Here is a 22,186-nt window from a genome sequence, read left to right as displayed (position 1 = left end):
GGTGTTAACTCTATTGCAGTGATCATTTCACAATATATAAGTATATCAAACCATCATGTTCTACATCTTAAATTTACACAAAGCTATACATCAGTTATATCTCAATAAAGCTGGGGGAAAAAAAGAAGCATTTATAGAATACCCATTCCTGGGCCACATTTCTCAGAGATTCTTGCTGAATTGGTTTTGTGTGGGACCCAGGAATCTGTTTTATAAGCATTCCCTAGGTGAATTCTTAAAACTCTATTTCTCTCAGAATTCACTTTCAAAATGTAAATATTACCCTTATGCTCTGCTGTGCTAGCCCTTTAATGACACTTAGATGCATAAAAATCAGACACCTTTATTAACGCTACACATGAGGAGTCCTTGGCTCCAACCACTTTTCCAAATTCTTCTATCACTTCCTTCAAAGTGCTCCACGGCCCAGTCACCCGGGACTACTTGTTTTTCCGAAAACACACCCTGCATTACTCCCTGGATATTCTTGCCTTTTTACATTTCTTTTACATCCCAAAGCCTGAATGCTCTCCCCATCTCTCTACCCACTCTGTTCCATGAAATCCTAAGTATCCTATAATTGTGCCCTGCAATGTCATTACATTTGTGCAACCTTCCTTGTCCTGCCAGTTGGAACCGATGACTCCCTTTTTCACGACCCCACAGCATATTCTCTTTCCGACACCATTCACGTTTATCATGCTTTATGTTCATGCTTCAGTCCCCACCGCGGCATTGTAAAAACCAGGAGAGCAAGTTGGTCATGTTTTCATGTGTAAATCCAAGGCCTACTTCTCCACTTTGGGGGTCCAGTAAGAGTGCAAGATGCTGTGGTAGAAATAAGCTGATATTAAGGTTCTTTCTTCCTCTAGAATACAACATCGTCAGTATTCATGAATCAGTGCTGCATGCTAATGCACTTACTCTATATTCTACTCTCATTTCCAGTAAATAATCAATAGATGTTCATTGACGGAGAAAATTAACATTATTCTAACAGGGTTATATGCATACTGTTGCATAAGTTTCAGACTGGAATGTTATGTTTTCGAAATCATTCTCATCTTCTTAAGAAATAATCCCTTGGACTCAATTCACTGTATGCCAAATAACATACATTTTTGGAGTCTTGTAACAATCAGTAGAGCTAAAATTACCACCAAGGTATGCTCTTTATTTCTGGGGAGTAATAGTATGAAAAGCCAGAAGATAAAATCAAAAGTATATACGGACCTTGCACAAGAATCTAGAAAAAAAAAAACCATCCAATTACTGTGATGGTCAAATGGACACTGAACTTATAATGGCTTAAGCTAGTTTCAAAGGCTCAGGGAAACCCATAGACTAGGATTAGAGTCCAGCAAGATTTTCTCCAATTTTTAAGAGCCCATCTGACCCTCTGGCAATGGTTCTAAAACTCTTTCATCTTCTCTCTTCCCTGCGTTGCCCCACCAAACCAGTGACAGAAACGTGTCAATTAATCACCCTTTGTCCAAGATATCAAGGTCTATATCCTGAAGTCAACTTTGTGTAATTTTTCCTACAAAATTACAAGTTTCCCCTTGCATGAACCAAGCTTCTGCAGGCACCAAGACAAGCACTGCCCTCTGTATCCAGTGAATGTTCAAGAAGCTCTCCTTGCTCAGTGAAGGAATAACCCCTAATTCTTTACCCCCACTCAGTGGATACTTGAGGCTATCCTCTGTCATGTCTCTTGCATTCATCACTTTCTTTCTACTCCCACTGAAGTCAATCTAGTTAGGATTGTCTCATCTTGTCTCAACTCATTTATTCATTTAGTAAAAAATGTTGGATACCTATTATTTTCCAAGCACTGTTCTGGCAACTAGAAGAAAAAAATTAAAAATCCTTGTCTTCATGAATCTTACATTCTAGTGGAAAGAGATAAAAGTTGGTAAGATCCACATAATACTACACTAGCTGGTGAAGAGCTAGGGGGAAAAATAAAGCGGGAAAGGAGAAAAAGGTATGTGGGGGTGAGGCAAAGTTAAGTAGGATGGACAGTGAAGGGCCGCAGAGAAGGTATCACTTGAGCAAAGACCAAAAAGAGGTAAAAGAGCAAGCCAAACGGATATTTAGAAGAGAGTTTTTGACAGAAGGAACAGCAAGTACAAAGATTCCGAGACACAAATGTATCTGGCAAGTGTTTAGAGAACGGCAAGGAGACTGTGTTGGCTAGAGAGGACCACACAAAGGGAAGAGTAGTAGGCCCAGATTGTAGACAGTTTCAGGCCATTATATGGATGCTGCCTTTCATTCTGGATGAGAGAGGAAAGCACTGAAGGATTGTGGGCAGATGAGAAACATGAACTGACAGGAGTAAATGGATAACTATGGCTGCTGCATTGAGGAATGACCTACAGGCATCAAGGCTGGAAGTAGGGAGACAATAATCGAGGCAAGAGGTAATGATTTGGACCAAAGTGGTAGGGGGAAGATGGTAAAGTTTGGTTGTTTTCTGGATATATTTGCAGACAGAGATGACAGACGAGATGTAGAGTATGAGATGATTCAAGCATGACTCCTGAACTTCTAGCTTAAAAAATTGAAGGTATGGAGTTGCCATTAGCGGAGATGGAGAAGACTTTTGAAGGTGCAGGTTTTGCGGAAGCAGATTGGGATTCTGATGTGTTAAGTTTGCCATGTCTGTTAGGCAGTTATGTTGAAGAGGCAGTTGTGTATATGAGGCTGAATTTCCAGGGAGCGGTCAGGACTCAAGATTTAACTTATAATTTAATTTCTGTACACCTCTACCAGATTCACCTCCTCCAAAAGCTCTGTGTTGACCCTATTATTTCCCTAATTAAACACTTTGAAGGATCTGCTACTTTCTACAGCAGGTGCCAAAAAAAGGGAGGTTGGGTGGCTGACATGTTATATGACCCTCACAAAATTTAAAGCTATTTGAACTATTTCCAAACAGTTATAAATTAGAAGATCTCTAATAAGACAGATATCAGAATGTCTTGAAAACCCAGAACATTGAGAAATATAGGTTCTACATCACATTAATAATGTTTAGGAATTAGTTCACTTGAGCTGACCAGTATCAAAGACCCAATTTTGGAGAAAAAAAATTTGCTGATATGCTATTCATTTCACATTGTTATATACCCCAAAAACACTACCTTAAATTTAAATTTGTGTATCAGTATCAATTTTGTAAAACAACTCTAACAAAATATTTATAGTTCAATGAAATTTATATGATTTTACTTTAAATGGAATTGTTATTGATCCATTTTTCTTGTTGTAATTCTCTGATAAATGGTTACCTAGGATCCCATGTTTGTTTCTTTGTTACATCCATCTAGCTGTGTGTGGAACTTTGTGGAAAAACAAAATGAGAGCCAAGATTATGGGGAGCTTTGTTCCCATTCCCAAGGGAAACAGGGAGCAGCCGCTTGGGTAGTCCAGAATTAGGAACAGATTTTTTCAGAAAGGCCCTTGAAAGATGAACCAGTGTTTGCCAGGTAGAGAAAAGAATTCATTTATTTTACCCTCTGGGCCCCTATGGACTTTTCAAGGTTGCACACCTTGATCTACAAGTTAAAGGCTAGTCCTCAGACTGAGATCAAGGTCCTGCCCAAAACTATGCCTTGCTTGGCTCTAAGTTCTGCTTCTTGCTTCATTCACACTCACTCCATGGCACTCCCACTCCCGCTGGAAGGTACCCTTTCCCTTATTCTCCACCCAACTAAATCCTGCCTATTCTTCAAGGCTGTACCAAACCCTACCTTCTTGGAGCTTTCTCTGATTACTTGGCTGCATACCCAACTCTCTCCTCCTCTTTGTCACACAGCTCTGACTGTTTCACTTTCTCGCCCATTTAATCAGGCTCTGCCTTGTACTGCTTTTTATGTGCTGCAAACGTCTGTAGTCTATGTCCCCAATTACACCATAGACTCCTTGAGCCCACTGTTGAATTATTCAATTATTACCCCTTTATGTCTCCACTTTATGTCTCAGAGGCTCTTAGTCTATGCTCACAATGGACTTGCAAAATAGAATGGAACTGGTATTACAAATACTCTTTACATAATGAAATAAAAATTAATATTGATTTCTTATATGTGAGAGGGAACACCAGCAGAGAGAGGAGTGGAGTGAATAAAGCAAGATCTTGGATCCAACTCATTTACTTTCTATGCCTATTAAACTCCTGCTCATTCTTAAGATCCACCCAGGAAAAAAATCTGTGTACAATTCAGAACCACCGAAGCTCTTTCTGCAATTTCTTTAGTTCCCCTATAAATGATGGTTCTCATTTCATCTTACTACTGGTTGTCATCTCTTATAGGCACATCTTACCTCTGTTCGAAGAGGGCAAACCTAGATGCAGTGCATGGAATTAAGCTAAAGTGTACAAGAGGATAAGATGACATAAAAAGTGACAATTGGTTTCTTAGGTGTCCATAAACCATAGCATTATAGAAAGGAAGGGTGGATAGATTATAGTGATCTATTTTTTAATTAAATTCAAAAATATTCTCATTAAGTTCTGAGTATATATTTAAATTTAAGGCTGTGTGTGTGTGAAAATGAGTATCCCAGGAAACTTTGTCAGAATTTATTTTGGCTAGGGTCCAATACTACTCAGTTTAAATGAAGTAACTCACTTGGATAGAAACACGATCATATAGTAATGCAATGTCCAATATTGGATGGAGAGCGGGAATGAAAGCAAGTCACAGAAAAGAGGTTGGCGTGAATCAAGATAGAAGGATCAACATCTCATGTTTTTAATTAAACTAACTACAACCTAAACAAAAACCTAACAAACAATCTAAAAATACCTCCCCTGAGTTGTAAGCTCAAATGCATTCAATAAAAAGCTTTTTGTTTTTTTTTAAAGATTGGCACCTAGGCTAACAACTGTTGCCAATCTTCCTTTTTTTTTTTTTTTAAGGATTGGCATCTGGGCTAACAACTGTTGCCAATCTTTTTTTTTTTTTTTGCTGCTTTATTTCCCAAACCCCCCGAGTACATAGTTGTATATCTTAGTTGCAGGTCGTTCTAGTTGTGGGATGTGGGACGCTGCCTCAACGTGGCCTGACGAGCTGTGCCATGTCCATGCCCAGGATCCGAACCCTGGGCCGCAGGCAGCGGAGCACGCGAACTTAACCACTCGGCTACGGAGCCGGCCCCAAAAGCTTTTTGAACTACTTAGCATTCGAGATATCACCTCCAAGCAACTTTTATAGATACTTTCATAAATAACTCACAAGAGACCCTAGATTGTAAAGGTTTCACTATTAAAGAATTTCCAGATTATTCTAGAGCTAAAATTCCCAGAATGGGTGCCAAGGTGCTCTAGGGTCCTTCAGTGAATTCACAGGAGTGCAACAGGATATTTCAAATTTTTAAGGCAAACACAGTGGTACTCACCATCAGTCAGACACCTCAGGAAGTACTAGCGTGAGGTAGTTTCCAATTTTAACATCAGATTGTGCTACATTCCTTTTGATGGAATCATATCTTTTTGAAACTGGGGTTTTCGTGGTTTTTATGAGAGAAAGCGAGAGTCATGTGAAAATCAATGTGAACCAGGAAATGAGGGTTGTGGTGTCCACTGTGACTCAAAGTTTTGAGATGTTGTCCCATGGCCCAAAGGCACACATATGCCAACAGTAAATAACTGTAGTTATTAACAATGAAATAAAATTTTTTTTTAATTTGTGTTCCATTTTTTTCAAATGTCTGTTAAGTTGTTAGGACACAATACTTACTAAATTCTTTGGTGCTAACTACTTAATAAACAGAACTTTTAGGTATTTCTATTGGCCCAGAGGCACCATGAAAAAATTACCCTGACACTTAAGGGCGCTGTGAACGGAGGAAGTTTGAGAACTTCTGCTGTAGCTTCTAGAGTCTAGCCTAGAGTCCAGTGTTCTTTAAATGTAAAACACACACACTCCTCTACCCTATAGGACCTAATTTGTTCCAACACCATCAAGCATCATAGCTATTCTTATCTTTAATCCTCAAGCTTGAGACTTGTGTCCCTCAGTCACTGTGGTTTTCCTGCCTGAAAGTAGTATATTCAGATGGCTGTTACTAAGCCAAACCAACCACATGGTCCCAGCATTGATGTGTGCAAAGAATTCAGCTCATTCAATTCTCAGCTCTGTCCAAAAGCGTAAAGGTTGAAGAGTAATCAATTATTCCTTTAAAATAAATACTGTGTATCCTCTAAATACAACTTAAACAATCTATGACATGATAACCACTGCATTCTTGTATCACATATTAGGCAATGGTAGAACACAGTGTTTAGAAAATGGTATTTGTAACTAGACAAATCTCAGTTCACATCCCAGGACCATCCGTTACTATTTGTGTGACTTTTGAAAACTGTATGTGTTTTTTCCCTTGTTTATCTGTTGTCTAGCCTGTCAGAACATAATTCTCTCATCTCTATGATGAGGTTGGTAACAGCACCAAGCAGATAAGCTCATTGTAAGCAATAAATGAAATGATATATAAAAAAGCATAGCACCATGCCTGCTATAAGTGGTATATGGGTATGAGTATATAAGTGGTGGCTATTAATAACACATTATATTGCAGGAGAGAACAGTCCTCCCAACAGTAATTTAAATCAACTTACTTTAAACCTCACCCTATAAATTAGATGGAAATTTGTTTGAACCCCTCACCCTATAGACATTTTCTTTGTCTACATTAGGCTGAGGAGGTACACAAGAAGCAAAGTTTTTCATCGCTCTTCTTGAGAAAGCAGTTTTATGCAAGACTGAGGAAGACAGGTTAAATAGTGTAGCAGGGTAACAGAGACAACAAAAAAGTGGAGACGCAGAGCAAAAAAGAAAGAATTCTAGTTTCTCTCAGAGATTTGAAACTATTGACTATCCTCTTCTTAAATTCTCTCCCCTTCACTTCCAAAGACCTGCCCTTGCTTGGGTCTCCTCCTGTCTGGTGCTTTCTCTTTCTCTGCTTCTTCACTGACTCTACAGTCATGTCATGAAATTACATAATAAATAACTTGTGGCAAGATCTGCTAAAAATCATGAAGGCTATCTGGAGAGGTATGAAATAGCTCTAATACAAGGCTAAAGGAAGAAGTGCTACAAGAGAGTAAAGAAACGTCGCATGGGATTCAAGGGAGGAAGAAGTTACCACCGGAGGGAGAGCATTCAGGAAATCTTTGCAGAGGAATTGCTCTTTCAGAGTCTTAACGTCTTAAACGTCGGATAGGATTTGGATGTGTGGAAATAAAGGGAAGGGCATATGAACCAGCAAGAAGGGCAGGAGCAAAGGCACAGAGGCAGTAAACATGGGTGTGATGAAGGAACAGCAAGGAGTTGGAATGGCCAAATTTTAAGCCTCATATGGGAGGGTGGGAGGAAATAATATTAGGAATGTTATTTGAAGCCAGACTGTGGAGGACTCTGGGTGCCCCCAATGCCATACCATCATCCACTCTTCTTCATTGCATGGACTCCCATAGGGCTGAGTGCCTACCGAATTCAATTATTTTTGTGCCTCCATGCTTAAGACAACATCAGAACATCTGATGCTAAAAAATAAATTTGTAATTCTTCAAATCTCATCATTAATAAACCAGACAAGCCTGCATTCTGGTTCCAGTTCTACTAACTAACTCCACGGGCCTTTGAAACTAATGTGACTCCCCACTTCAGAGCATAGCTTCCTCATCTGTAAAAGGAAGGATTTCATATGATGAGCCCTCAAGGCTTTAATCCTGTGACCATTACCTTTCAAGAAGTTATTGCTTCATCTAATGTATCCAAAAATCATAAAAGAGATATAGTTTTGTCATTTGACCTCCAAATGAATGACATTTCACTCCAAATTATGAAGACTTTGTTAAATGAAGAAGTACGGCTGTTAAGAATGGTCTTTAAGGTCATTCCCCAGTTTTTATGGTGAAAAGATAAAATAGAATGCCACCAGAAGAACAGTGATTACCATAATTATAGACTCTAAAATGTATGCATTTTTCACATGCTAATGTTCATAAAATTATAGTCTTTCAAGCATGGACAACATTAAGCTTATTTTTTATTTTATCGAATAAATTTTTAGATCAATGATATGTCTTGGAATTAAAACAATGATGAAAAAGTTGACTGACAAACTTTTCATTGAACAAATACTCACTGAGCACCTAAGTATCAAGTACTATGCTAGGACCTAGGGTCACACTTAGGAGGAAAAAGACATTCCAGTGCAGCAGTAGAGGACTTCTAATCTGAGGTAGCATGTGATATTGTGGGAGCAGAGAAACATGCGTATCCCTCAGTCACATGGGTTCAAAGAGACTTCCTGAAGGAGGTGAGATGGGTTGACTGACAAAGGACCCGTAGGATTTATCTGTGTAAAGAAGAGGAAAGTGTAGCCAGAGACAACTGTATGAGCCACAGCAGGGAGGGGAAGGTAGGTGAATTGAAGCCACTATAAGACAGCTGGAATGGTTAAGAATCATAGGCATGACAGATGAGACTGGAATGGATGACAGAGGTCTGACCATTAAAAGCACATGAATTTTATGCTAAAAAGTTTAGCCTTTAACTATGAAAGTGATGGGGATCTGCTGAAGGATGCCAAACTGGAGAATATCTAACTGGAGAATGATGCCATCCTGAGAAGTCTCACCTTTGTAGATTACAAGCTGATGGGTGAGAAGGCTTGAGGAAGGGATGGGTATCAGGAAGCTGCTCCAGGAGTTCAGACCAGTTGTAAAGAAGACATGGCTACTGAAAGGAGGGATAAGATAGTCATTTTTCAAGGTAGAAAAAATAGGATTTGATTAATAGTTGAGAGTGGGAAACTAAAGGGAGTGGGGAATGGTGGAAGTTAAAATCTGAGTTATCTTCAAAGAATAATTTAAGTCATATAACTTCTTAACCAAATTCTCAAACAGCTAAAAAAATAAATGAGAGGAACACAGTAATTTGGAACCCCAGCCTCGAGTCACATTTTTGACCTTGCCAAACTGATGCAGACTACTCTAGTACACCAACCTAGAATATGAGGATCTTTTCTTGATGAAATAAACCTACTTTCTATCCCAGGAGCAGTGGGCCATGTCCATCTCAGAATCAAAGAGAGTGAAAGCAATAACGAGAGTTCTCAATGGTTTGAAAGCTTCACAGGATTCCCCAAAGTTATGCCATAAAAGGCAGAGAAAGGGCTATAAGCCTATAAACTAGACAATATTCTCAAAAGTTTTTCACGTGAGCAATGACTCTAGTATCAATCTCAGTGACTGCTTAACAACAAATCACTTTCATTGAGCAACTACTATGTACGAGGCACCATGATCCACTTATACTTGGCCCAGTTTCCCCACCTATGAAACTAAAAATAATAAGACCTACTTGCCAGAATCACTGCGGTGTTTAAACTGCAAAGATTGCTTTGACACGGGGCCGGCCCCATGGCCGAGTCGTTAAGTTCACGCACTCCATTTTGGAGGCCTAGGGTTTTGACGGTTCGGATCCGTGGCATGGACATGGCACTACTCATCAGGTCATGTTGAGGCGGCGTCCGATATAGCACAACCAGAAGTACTCACAACTACAATATACAACTATGTACTGGGGGGAATTTTGGGAAGAAGGAAGAAAAAAAAGATTGGCAACAGATGTTAGCACAGGTGTCAATCTTTAAAAAAATAAAGATTGCTTTGACAAATTGATAACTGTAAGGAATTATCAGTCTTAACCTTTGGCTTAGAATATCCATCTTTCGCAATTTGCTGCTCCCTCTCACAGCCCCCTCCTCACATGCTGTCATCTCTAGCTATGCCAGATTACCCACAATCCTCACCATGTCTGCTCACCTCCATGCCATAGTTGGGGGAGCTGCCTTGTTTCGACATTCTTTTGGCACCTGACACCCCCTTCAGAGCACTTGTCAGAATAGTGATTAAATAACTATCTCCGAGATTATCTTTAAATATCTTATGCCCACAAGCCTATCAGATTCCATGAGAGTAAAGACTGATCCATTTCTTTCACTCCTCAATTCCTCTGCCTATCAAGTGAATGAACAAATTTTCCCAGGCAAGATCTCACACCATTCAAATCCACAAGTTTTAAAACAACTTTTTAAATAAAATGCAAAAAAACAGAACAAAAAAATTTTTAAGTACCACTTGGACCCTCAATGAGAGTAACTGTGTTCCTGACAACAAGGCCACAGTGAGATAAATCCTGGGTTTCCTTTTGACCTGGTCAGGCCTCAAGGACTCTGGTCACTTCCTATTCAGTGGTTCCATGACTCAGAATCAGTCCTCCTTCTAGTCATCAGCCCTCCTATCACCTCATCCCCACCACTTTAATTCTTCTCAGCACGATGCATATAATCTACAGGCAATGGGGAGCCACCAAAGTGATGTTCTGGGGAGATAAACTTGGCACACATAAGAACTGGTGGCTATGACAGCAGAATGGGGAAGTGATAACAGTGCCATCCTTGGTGGAGGGCAGTGGCAAGAGAAGCATAATTACTATCCGACTTAGAGACCAATGGCATCTGAAGGTCAAAGAAGAAGAAGAAAAGATGGAGAGGGTTCAAGTCTAAGTGACTGGGGGGAAGGCAGCATAGTTAACACAAACTGGGAAGTCCAGCGTTTGGCAAAAGAAATCTAGTTTAGACCCACCAATAGTATCCTTTACCACTTACCATTAAGAGGGGTGATTATGGATATTCTCCATATTCTTTTGTTGTTGAAATGGTTATTTTTTTTTGTACTTTCCAATTTTGCTACATTGAGTATATATTACTTTATTAATAGAAAAAAACACAACAATCCTTGTTTCTTATGCAACTTTGCTAGGACATATTGATCTTGCAATATATGTGAGACATCCTAAAGAAGATGCCCAACAGGAAAATCGAATTGTAGGTCTGATGCTCATGAGAAGTCAAGGTTATATGCACATTTTTTGGAGTTGTCTGTATAATAGAGTTTAAAGCCATGGGAACGCACGAGATCCTCAAGAGAAGGAGACAGAATTAAAGCGGGCTAGAGGATGACCTTCTGTCTCAGGTCATGCAGCCCTGAACTCACTCACAGGAGTAACTGGTGCTCGGTAAGAGCACAGGAACTGTCACACTAGCTAGAGGCTTTGTCCAGCCTGCTAGGTTTAATCTCAGAGATGGCACGGACGTGGTGTGGACAGGACTCTCTGCACCACCAGAGTATTTTAGAGTTGCCAATATCAATACACCTTACCCACTGTTACAGTGATTTACTTTCGTGCCATCATGCCCACAAAACTGTGAACTTCTTGAGGTCAGGAATCAAGACTTGTTCAATTCTTTGTCCTTCTTTGTTTTCCCCTCATCTAACACAGTGCTGTCACTGGCCAGGCATTTAACATACATATTTGCTGGAGACGCACCACACACAGAAGAGCTGCTCCTCTCCATCTCTTCTTCTCTTGAATGACTTAGCTTCCCTTGGTCAGGCTGCTATGTGCTCTCCTGTCAGACCTAGTCCTCTAAAACCTAGATGAGGGTACATCTCCACATGCCTAATGCCCATGTGTCTGTGGCAGATGGAGATTCTAACAACTGCCCTGCAGAAGCCCTGAGGTGCCTTCCCCACACATCCCTCACCCTGTTTTGAAAGTTCACCATTTTGCTCAGTGTATATATTATTTACCTGTATGCACGTACCATGTTAATCTACATGGTATTTAGAAAATGTGTAATTAGCCAGGCTAAAAACAAGGTAATAAACTGCCCAGCAGAGAGTGGCCCAGACTGGACAAGCATTTTTATTTTTTTGCCTGACATAATGGTTGACCAATTTAGCTCTTTCTACATTTCTAGCTCTATTACATTGATATTTAAGACCCTTCTAAAACTCTATGGAGAATTACAGTCTTTTAAAAACAGATATTGAAGAGATGGTCAAATACAAACCCTTCCCTCCATTGAATTTCACAATGTGGAAGCACTTTAAAACTATATTAACACATCACTGTGAACCAGATGAATCTCATAGCCACTGGTGGGGGGAGTCATTGTCCTGGGGCTCCTGATTCTAGGCCCAGGCTGCCTCCCCCTGCCGCTCTGCCTGTAGGACAGCTAATGTCCTCCAATGCTTCTTTGTCACACAGCTTAGGTGGGGAAAGTTACTGTAGGTGTGCCCTGCAGGGAAATATTTTTCTTATAAGTTGGCTCTTGTTTTAATTATTTAGAGGCACTTATTATTTAGCACAGCCTCGCAGTGAAACTTTTACATGGTGAAGAAGTGCTCTCTAAATTATCTGCAAATTAATTTCTTTTCTACTATATTTTTTAAATCTAGAATTGGGTTTTCTGATGGCCAATAGACTCGGTCATCTGTCTCACAAATATATAAAAGGTGGTGTTAAACAGATGTGCTGTTCCTGTCCTCCTCTGCCACTTGCTAGCTCTTGTGACCTTGGGCAAGTCCCTACCTCTCTGATTCTTGATTTTTCTCTACTATAAAATAGGTTTCACACCTTCTGCTCTATCGATACCCTGAGTGATGCTGGGAAGATCCAGCAGGAAAATGTATGTGACAGCAGTTTGTAAAACAATGAAAACAACAAGAGTAATAGCTAACATTTATTCAGCATTTATTATGTGTCAGGCACAGCATTATATCAATTAACTCATTTCATTCTTTACCAACTCTAACTTGCAGGCTCTGCTATTGTCCCCAGTTTACAAACAGGAAACCCAGGCATAGAAGTTAAGTAACATGTACAAGTCACAAAGCTACTAAGTAAACAAATTGGAATCTGCTGCCATGTACTACCTAGACATAGTGAGAATGTATTAGAGCTGATAGAGACTGCAAGAGATAATGTAATCCAAATATGCGATATTACAGGAAAATGAGACAATCGCCATTTTATAAATGCAGCAACCGAAGTCCAGCAAGGTTTTGTGGCTTGTGCAACGTCAAATATAACATTTTTAGAATATCTATAATTTAGAATATATTTAGCATATGTCTAAAGTATTCTATTTTTAAATTGTGCAAAGCAGAGCAAAGTTCTACTTAGGAAGCTGGGCGCTGGATTCAACAGCCAAGGTTTCAATTCCAGCACTACTGCTTAACTAGCTATTTTATTGGGAAATGAAAAATTAAATATGCATGGCCAATTGTAAGAATAAATGCTTAAGACATGTTAGCTACTATTACTATGACTGTCCTAATTCCTGCAGCTGGGGCCCCACGCACACCAAGAGTTCGAGGCAAAATTGTATATTTCTCTTTGAAAGTACTAATGGAGTAATTATAGTGTCAGGGTTTGGAGAGGGGTAGGAAAGGAGAGTCTCGAGTGCGAACTTTTTGTTTACTTTATTCCTGATAAAACTATAAAAAGAAAAACCCTATAACCAAGAATCAAATTTTCAGAAATAGATTTCCATTCCATTTTCTTCTACTCTCTACGCAGTGGTACTGATGAATATCTAAAAACATGTTACAAATAGGAAGGAGAAGGCAAAGATAACCTATAAAATAGCTACTAAAGGAGCCATGCCTTTAAAAGGGAAGAGGGCATGACCCCAGTGGGCCAACTGTGCCCAGGCACTCACAGGCCTGTGCTCATGAAAAGCATGGCTTGATTCCAAGTCAGACAGAACTGGGTCAAATCCAGCTCTTCCACGTCTTAGGTGAGTGGCCTTAGGCAAAGTGACTTAATTTCTCTGACTCTATCAAGAGCTTCTGAACCCACAGCTGACCCAGCTGCACCTCTACGGTGGAATCACTGGGATTTGGGGCAATTGCTGTCCCTATAGGGCTTGTGGAAGTCATCAAGTTGGTCTCAAGGCCTACTTTACAAGCCCTAAAAGGTACCTTTTGGAGTCTTTCAGGAGCCAGACTGGCCAGTCTAAGTGGCTACAAGAGATAGATCATGAGAATTAGTTGGACAAATAGGGCCCGACTTGGCATTGAATCAAATGAATATCAGAAGTGTACCCAGCAAAGATTCCCCCTATAGCAGACGGACCTGATATCCTATCAGGACGGGGCAGGTCCCCTCTATCTCATCCACACCCCCAACCCTCTCAAAGTGAGGCCCACTAGCCTTCACTACCTGTTCTTTCCAGACGCACACCAGAGCGAGCACAAAGGAAAGAGAGAAGCATTCCTGTGTGTGGACAGACAGGCTGACTTGAAGGTATATAAGGTACACTTAGCGACTGGAGCCTGGCAGATGAGGCTGGATTTCATACGAACTCACGGGTCTACGTATGCAGCTTGAAACATGTCAGTACTGTGCTCCAATCATCCTTTCCTTCAATGGCCCAGCTTCCCTCCAACCAGCCTTGCCTGCAGCCCAACTTCTAACTCAGCCCACAGGGCCTTTGGGCTAGAGGCTGCCAAAGACGGGTTACCAATGAACATAGGAACAAGAAGCTCTCCCACTTAGATGCTGCACACCACCATATCTGTAGGACTGACTTTTCAAGGCTCCTCAGGTTTCCTATTTACACAGACTTGTGTAACTATAGTCCAGGATCACAGCTCCAGAGGCATTTCTAAGCTTGGGGGTTAAGTCGCTCATGATGGCATGTTCTAATATGAATAAAGCTGAAAAAGTGTGCTGGGTGTCTTGGAACAGATTATATGTGTAATAGAGGAATCATCATTTATTAGAATTTAATCAGCACATTTATATCATGTCCTTCTTGCCTAGCATTTACACAGGCTCAAAAAAACAAAAAAGGTGTAGCTATTGTAACAATAGTCCCTGCCACTCTCCTAGATAGTAGGTTCTACGGACTTTAGCTAGAATTTGTTGGTTGCTCATCTCTCATTTGTTGGGAGAAAGCATTCTGCCATTTACAGAGAAGGAAACTGAGACCAGGAGGTTAGGGAACCTGCCTAAAATCGCCCAGGACATATGGGATAAATAAGGGATTCAGACAGAGGCAGTTCGACTCTGGAATTAAGGCTCCTAATCACTCTACCCTTCTACCTTCCCTGATAGGCGAGGACACTGAGACCCACAGACATAATATAACATGCCTGAGGTCACAGCCTTGCTTGCACTTGACAGAAATGTCTAAATTACAGCTACATCCCCCCTCAAACAGTAAGCTGATTCCAAACCTGAGTCCCGGAGACTTCAATGCAGCCAAAAGAGATTTCAGACACTAAAACATGCAGCAACAACACTATGAGTGCACAGACTCATAGTGGATTTTCTACACAAAAAGCCCAATCGGATAGCGGCTGATGACATCTTCCAGTCTCTGATAACCCATGAGAGCTGCTGAAGATGACTCCAAATGCAGGAATCTATCCACAGGCCAAGAGTTTTATCATAAGACCTGGTAGCTCATGATTAAACAGGCACTGGAGTCCCCAGAACCAGAAATGGCCTTTCAAAAATTTTCCACATTTGTTCTTACTTCAAGCCATGATAAAGTGTTTCCAGTCAAATGCGCCACCTAGAATGAACCCATTTTCTGAAAGAGAAGCGGCTAGTTTGGGTCTAGCACTTAGAAAGCTTCCTGGTGCCACAGAGCATGAAACAGAGGTGAAGTGGGACTGTCTGAAGTGGCTCATGGAGAATCCCAGAGGACCTTAACACTTCTGATCAAGAAAGTTCCTGAGCTGTCATTGTCCAACCCCTCTCCACTCAACAGGGATGCCCCTGAGCTGAAGGGACTTGTCTGAAGCCACTGAGCAGGCTAGCGTGTGGCAGAGCCAGAATCTGAGGGGTTGGACACGCCCAGGCCGCAAACAGCCTCAATCCAGGAACTCACTCTTGGAATACACTTTGCCCCCTCACATTTGACTGGGCCTAACTCCTGGTACAAACTCTCTGAATCAAATTCTGATTTCCAACATTGTCAAGAAGGTTTCATTTTCTGAGTTTCTCAATGAAAACTTCAGGGCCAAATCAAGAAATCTTTACAGCTAATCTCATAGACCCTTAGACATGAATGGCCTTAAAATATATACACAAGCTCCTTTTGACAGACGACAGAGAGCCAGAGAGAGAGAGAGAAATAATACTCTGCCCCCATTCACACACACAAAGGTCTTCGGCTTTCTCAAAACAGAGACCCTCGAACTCCCTTGACTGAAGACTAGTAAAGCAGGTGGCAAAAGTCGGAATAAAGTGAGCGATTGAAAACAGGAATTGGTCAACTCCTCTAGCCTGGATCTCTCCCGGTTCCCGCCGTTCACTCGTCTGGGGCTTCCCCTCGGTCGCCCGCTCGCCCGGGCGCGGAAGGGCGGGCGTGACACTCAGGGCTGCGTCACTGGCAGGAGTGCCGGCTCCCGGAAAATGAGCAGGAGGCCGAGAACTGAATGCGATTCCAGATAGTCTCCCTCCGGGTTCCTGGGGACACCCGCGCTGGGCAGAGAGATCCCAGGGAAGGGTGCGCCGGGAAGTTAAAGCAACAGCTCCAACGAGCCAGGGAAAGCACTTGAAGTTTCAGCGAGGGCAAGAAACTTTTTTGTTTCCTTTGAAACCAAGTTTCCAACCCACCGGGAAAGTCTCTTTAGGCGCAGCGCCCCAGAGATCTGGGTCTCCCACTTGGCCGCAGCCCGCTGCCCCGGGACTGGAGACCAGCTGCAAGGCGATCCCGGCCCTGGCCCCCCTCCCCGGGTGCTCACCTGCGATGTCCCACAGCTGCAGGCGCACCACTGTCTCCGGGTCCCATTGGAGCACTTTGAGCGCGAAGTCCACGCCGATGGTGGCCCGGTAATGAGAGGAGAAGTTCTGGTGCACGTAGCGTTTGATGATGCTGGTCTTGCCCACGCCCAGGTCGCCGATCACCAGCAGCTTGTACAGGTGCTCCTTGTGCGGGGCCTGCATCCTGGCTGCCCGCCGCCGCACTGTGCCGGCCGGGGAAGCGCAGCCGGGGCCTGGGCCGGGGAGACTCCTGGAGCGCGAGTGCGGGCGCGAGGGAGAGGAGGCGGCGGGCGGGGGCGAGGGCGGAACTCCTCCCGGCCGCCTGGAGAAACGCCCAGACCCGCGCCCAGGGGTTAATCTCCTTCCTACCCCGCTGCCGCGCGGCCTGAGAGGGGAGTGGAGACAGGAGCGCCTTCCGGCTGCCAAGGAGGGGGCTTGCGTGTTCATGCCTGTTGCAGAGGTTATTCCTACAGCGCTTTACAGTTTCCAAAGAGCATTTCTCGCGTGGGATCCTGGCCACAAAGCTGTGAGGGGTGGGTTTTATTGTCCATGTTTTGCGTGCGAGAAAACTGAGTGTCAAAAAACTTAAGCGAATTGCGAGAGATGAAAGTCAGTGACAAGCTCCGCTGAACACAGGGCTCCTGAAACCACAGACCCGCCACCGTCCCACACTCTAGAGAGAGCTGAGAAGAGAGGCAGGGGATAATAGAATTTCAGGAGCTCAACATCTGGGTTTGGGTCCTGCTTGCCCTGGTTTTTGAAATGAGTGACCTCGGGCAAGTCATTGGAGCTGCCCCAGCCTCCCTTGTTGTTCACTAAGGCGGTAATGGTAATCCTGGCCCTTCAGTAGCCTGGGAGCGTCAACGGAGCCCTCTCACACCTGTTCCACTGTCAATGGTCTGACGGGAAGACAGTTGGGCTGAAGATGCTGAGGGCATCCATGGCCTTTAGCCTCCTCCTCTCCTATCCTAAAAGCTCTGAGCAGCATTGAAAGACAATTTAAACAACTGGACTGGTTATTTAAGTACTAATAAGAACAAGCATTTATCCAGCACTTGCAATGTGTCAGTTTTTATACATGGGTCACTTAATCATCCCAGACATCTTAAAAATAGATACCACTTTTCTCCCCATTTTACAAAGGAGGAAACCAAAGCCTAGACGTTTTAAATAATATACCCAGGATCAAACAGCTAGTGAGGAAAAAGCCAAATTCAACGCCAATTTTCTGTGCCAAAGAGGTTTTGTTTTTTTTTTTAAAGATTTTATTTTTTCCTTTTTCTCCCCAAAGCCCCCCGGTACATAGTTGTGTATTCTTCGTTGTGGGTTCTTCTAGTTGTGGCATGTGGGACGCTGCCTCAGCGTGGTCTGACGAGCAGTGCCATGTCCGCGCCCAGGATTCGAACCAACGAAACACTGGGCCGCTTGCAGCGGAGCGTGCGAACTTAACCACTCGGCCACGGGGCCAGCCCCCCAAAGAGGTTTTTTTATGCATTCTTTTAACCAACGTACATTTGTGCTTGGGAGTTTACAGAAATAGTACAGGCAAAGACTCCTGGTCTCAAAAACCTTGCCTTCTTGTAGTAAAGACAGACAAGACAAACAAAAATAAGTACAATTTGTAATATGTTAGTTGACGATAAGGTAGGGAGAGGGGTCTGAAGAATTGGACTGGGGTTGGCCTTTTAGAGAGGGTGGCTGGGGAAGGCCTCACTGAGAAGGTAACACTTCAGTAAAAACCCGAAGTTGGGGAGGAAGTGGCGTGCGGATCTAGGGGATGAGCGTTCTGTATCAAAATGAGTCATTTTGTACCCGAACGCACTGAGAATTGAGCAATGTCCACCTGATTTCATTTCGTCTTTCCCATTGTCTTATGAAGTATTTTGTTCAATTTGTATATGAGGAAACCAAGACAGAAAGCAGCTTTCCCAAGTCCACACAAAGTGCTAGAAGTGGGATTTAAAATCAGGCCTGTGTGATACAAAGAATAGAAGGTTTGACATGCTCGTTGTCCTTCTGCCCTCATCTGACATGGCACACGCTATCCTTCAGCCTCCATAAGCCCTTAACAAGCAGAGGGATGCCCTAGATGCTTGACCTGGACAAATCGCATAAGCTCTCTGAGCCTCAGTTTCCACATCTACCTCATGGGGTTGTTGCGAAGGCTAGAGATAATATCTATAATAAAATGTGAGAGCCTACAGTGGTGGTGAATAAATGGCAGCTGTTAATATCAAATGAGGGACAAGCTTTCCTACCATGTTCTCGGATATAAACACCGTGGACGGGCATTAGATCTTATCAGCTTTCTGTCCCCTCGGAATGTAACTCAGAAGCTTTGCTTGTGATGGGCACTGAGTGAAGCTGTGTAGAATTGCTGGTTTGTGTTTGGTGCTTAGACAGGTAGACATCGTTCTTTGGCTTCCACCCACACAGGGACACACCAGACAGATTATATCTAACAAGTGAGCCAAGTATTCTCCCTGCTTAAAGTGTTGGCCAAGACTGTGGCTTCAGTCTGCAGGGAGGGGAATTCACGAACCTGAGATACTTAAGCCATCCTTAGAGCCTGCAAAATTAGGGATGATAACAAAATAAGACGCCCACCAGATCTAAAATCCTGGTTCTGTAGATCTGAAAGACAAGTTTGGTCTGGGCAAGGAGCTCCTAGCGGTGGAAACAGGGAGGAGAGTAGAAGTTTGAGACATAGCGTGAGCCAGCCCTCTGTTAGGCCTGGCCCAGCTTCTTCACAGGTCCCAGCCTGTTTGCCCAGCCTGGTCTGGGCTGAGTCATCCTCACCCTCACCTTGGCCTCTTCTGATCAAGAGCACGTTGCAGCATCAGGCGTTTAGATGTACTGTGTGGGACAGGCAGGCCAAGATTCAGGTTTTCTGGGACCTGCAGCTTACAAAACTGAAGCGGGAGTGGGGCAGGTGGCAGGTCTTTAAGCAAAAGAATACAAAATTAAGGAACGGATCCTGAAGCTTCAGCTTCATGGCCCCTTCACTGCCTCTCTGGGGCCAGGAGATCCCTCTGTCAGCTGCAGTGGCAGGCCGCAGTGAGCGAGCTCCCTGGCTAGGCAGGAAGTATTGCAATTTGTTTCCAGAGTCATTCATTTAGGTCTCATGACTATTCTTCCCAGTGGGAAGAAATTACTTTCGGTTTATATTTTTTAAATCTTTTAGACTGAAGTGCTTGGTGGGCATCCCAGGCTAGCAGTTTAGTAAAATCCTGAAAGACCCTGTAAAGCGAAATGAGGGAGTTGGGTTGCAAGATCTCTGGAGAGTACTTTTGACCCTAAAATGTTAGCATTTCGGGTCTTCTAGACATCTTCCAGCAGGAGTGACACCTCAGCCGATTCTAATTACTCCCACAAGGGCACCATCACCCAAGAGCTGGGGTTTTCTATCCTTCACTCTTTTTAAGCCCCACCCCAACCCGCCTTTGGGAGATTTGGGAGAAAAGCTGTAGAAGGGTCACGTGGAAGGGTTCAAAACAAACATTATGCCATAGTTCTCTCTGGTTTCATGGCTCTGTCCTCTCCTCAGCTGTGCACATTTGTACCCCAAGATAAGAGCTCGCCAGGCACAGTTTTTGGAGGGCCAACCTTTCTGTGCTCTCTTGCTTGGCTCTGAACTGCTTTCTTCGCTCAGAACTAGACTGCAAACAGGCAGCCAGGTAGGGGACAGAATATAAACTAGATTCAGGTCAGCATCTTTAGATGAAAAGGGCATTAGCAAACCGGTGGACCATCCTTGCCTCCTGTCCTCTCTCTACCCCAGATTATGAGACTTCCTAAGAGCCCACCTGTCCCAACCTGCGAATCCATCTGCCTCAGACACTTCAGAACAATCCAGAAGGATGCCCGGCTTTCTCCTGACAAGCCAGCTCTCCTTCCGGCAAGAGGACGGCTTGGGGTTGTGCCATGTGGCTCCTCCTCCCGGCAGCTACACTGCACGCTGGAAACCTGTTTTCCGCAGTAACTCTCAAAGCATTTCTGGTGATGTTTTGACAATCTGACCACCCTCGGATTGCTAGAGCACAGCACACCCTCGCCCAAAGAACAGGAGGGCAGGTGACTCAAGTCTGTAGAAGGCGTGTGAGACTACAAAGTGCTCAGAATTCCAGCGTGGAATGGCATTCCAGAAGGCACAGAGTCAAATTTTTCTAAGCCTCCATTCCCTTGTAGTCCAATGTGGGTACATAGTCTTGCACTTATTAAATGGAAAAATGAATTAAAGAGACTAGAAGGGTCTGGCCCGGTGGCGCAGCGGTTAAGTTCACCTGCTCTGCTTCGGTGATGCGAGGTTCGCTGGTTCGGATCCCAGGCGTGGACATGGCACCACTTGGCACACCATGTGGTGCGACACCATATAAAGTAGAGGAAGATAGGCACAGATGTTAGCTCAGGGCCAGTCTTCCTCGGCAAAAAGAGGAGGATTGGCAGCAATTAGCTCAGGGCTAATCTTCCTCTTTAAAAAAAATAAAGAGACTAGAAATTGCTTTACAAATATAAACTTGAAACCCTCCCATTTCCCTCTCAGGGCTGCTGTATGAGGTGAGTCCCTGTGAAGTTACCTTGTTTGCTTTCACCAATAAGAGGGCCATAGGGAGTTACTAATTAGTTATGCGGTTCCTAATTATTGCTCTGAAGAAATACTTAAATGACTGCAAGATAGGGTGCCAAAGACTCTGCTGTAGGAAAGGTAAGGTAATTTTTCTTAGATTAATGCAAGGAATATATCTTGAAAGGATGGATTTTACTCTGAAAAAGGCCTGTAAGAAATGATCCTAGAATTTATTATCCAAACAAGGACTCGTGAGAGTGAAAGGGGTCGCTATTAATAATTACACCAAACCACGGGAACCAGCCAGGGCTGTCCTCAAGAATGTTCATTCCTGAAGCAGAGGGTTAGACTTCTCAAATGAGATCTGCAGCTAAGAGTGGCATTTGAAAAATCTCCTAAATCACTATTTTAATAATTAGTTCTGCCAAGTTAAGGCTGCAGCTCGTTTGTCTGCTGTCTTCAGGGTTCCCCTTTTATCTGCTTGGCTCGTCCGAAACCTGTGCTAACTTGCAAGGGGAGTCACATCCAGTGTTGATTCGGGGCTGCAGCAGTTGTCACATGGGCAACAAGTTTTAGATTATTTGGAGAGAGGGCAAGATGGATTCTCTATGGGAAGTGCTTGAAATGGATACGTCTCAGTCTGTGAGAATCTTGATGTTGGAACTTTTTCTTCAGAAAGAAAAACTGTACTAGGATTACCATCAGAAACTGATTGCAGGTGAGTTTTTGAACCTACCATTAGTCTGGACCAAGAAAACCAGGTTATGTCCTAAGCCATTTTCAGCAGTAGGTTTCATACCAACTAAAATTCTGTGCCATCGCTGCACACATTGGACTTACTTAGACAGATGTAGCTGAGTTGGGACTCATTTTCCTCCTAATCCAACCAAGGTGGATGAGTGGAAATGAGCCATGAAATGGCTGGGAGGCAACATCTGAGACGAGCATGGAGTAAAATGATCCTATC

General features: G+C 43.1%; 1 protein-coding gene across 1 annotated transcript in view; it reads right to left on the bottom strand.

Moving 5' to 3' along the window:
- Positions 1 to 17,339, bottom strand: part of RAB38 (RAB38, member RAS oncogene family) — a 57,695-nt gene extending 40,356 nt beyond the window's left edge. The window contains exon 1 of the mRNA XM_001489498.6: positions 16,634 to 17,339. Coding sequence (XP_001489548.2) covers positions 16,634 to 17,099 — 466 coding nt within the window. The 5' untranslated portion in view covers positions 17,100 to 17,339. The remainder of the gene's footprint in view (positions 1 to 16,633) is intronic.
- Positions 17,340 to 22,186: the final 4,847 nt, after the last annotated feature.

The sequence above is a fragment of the Equus caballus genome, chromosome 7, assembly GCF_041296265.1.
Source record: "Equus caballus isolate H_3958 breed thoroughbred chromosome 7, TB-T2T, whole genome shotgun sequence".
In the NCBI taxonomy this organism is placed as follows: Eukaryota; Metazoa; Chordata; class Mammalia; order Perissodactyla; family Equidae; genus Equus; species Equus caballus.
Note: the sequence above shows the minus strand (reverse complement) of the source record. Positions and strands in the feature narration are given on the sequence as shown.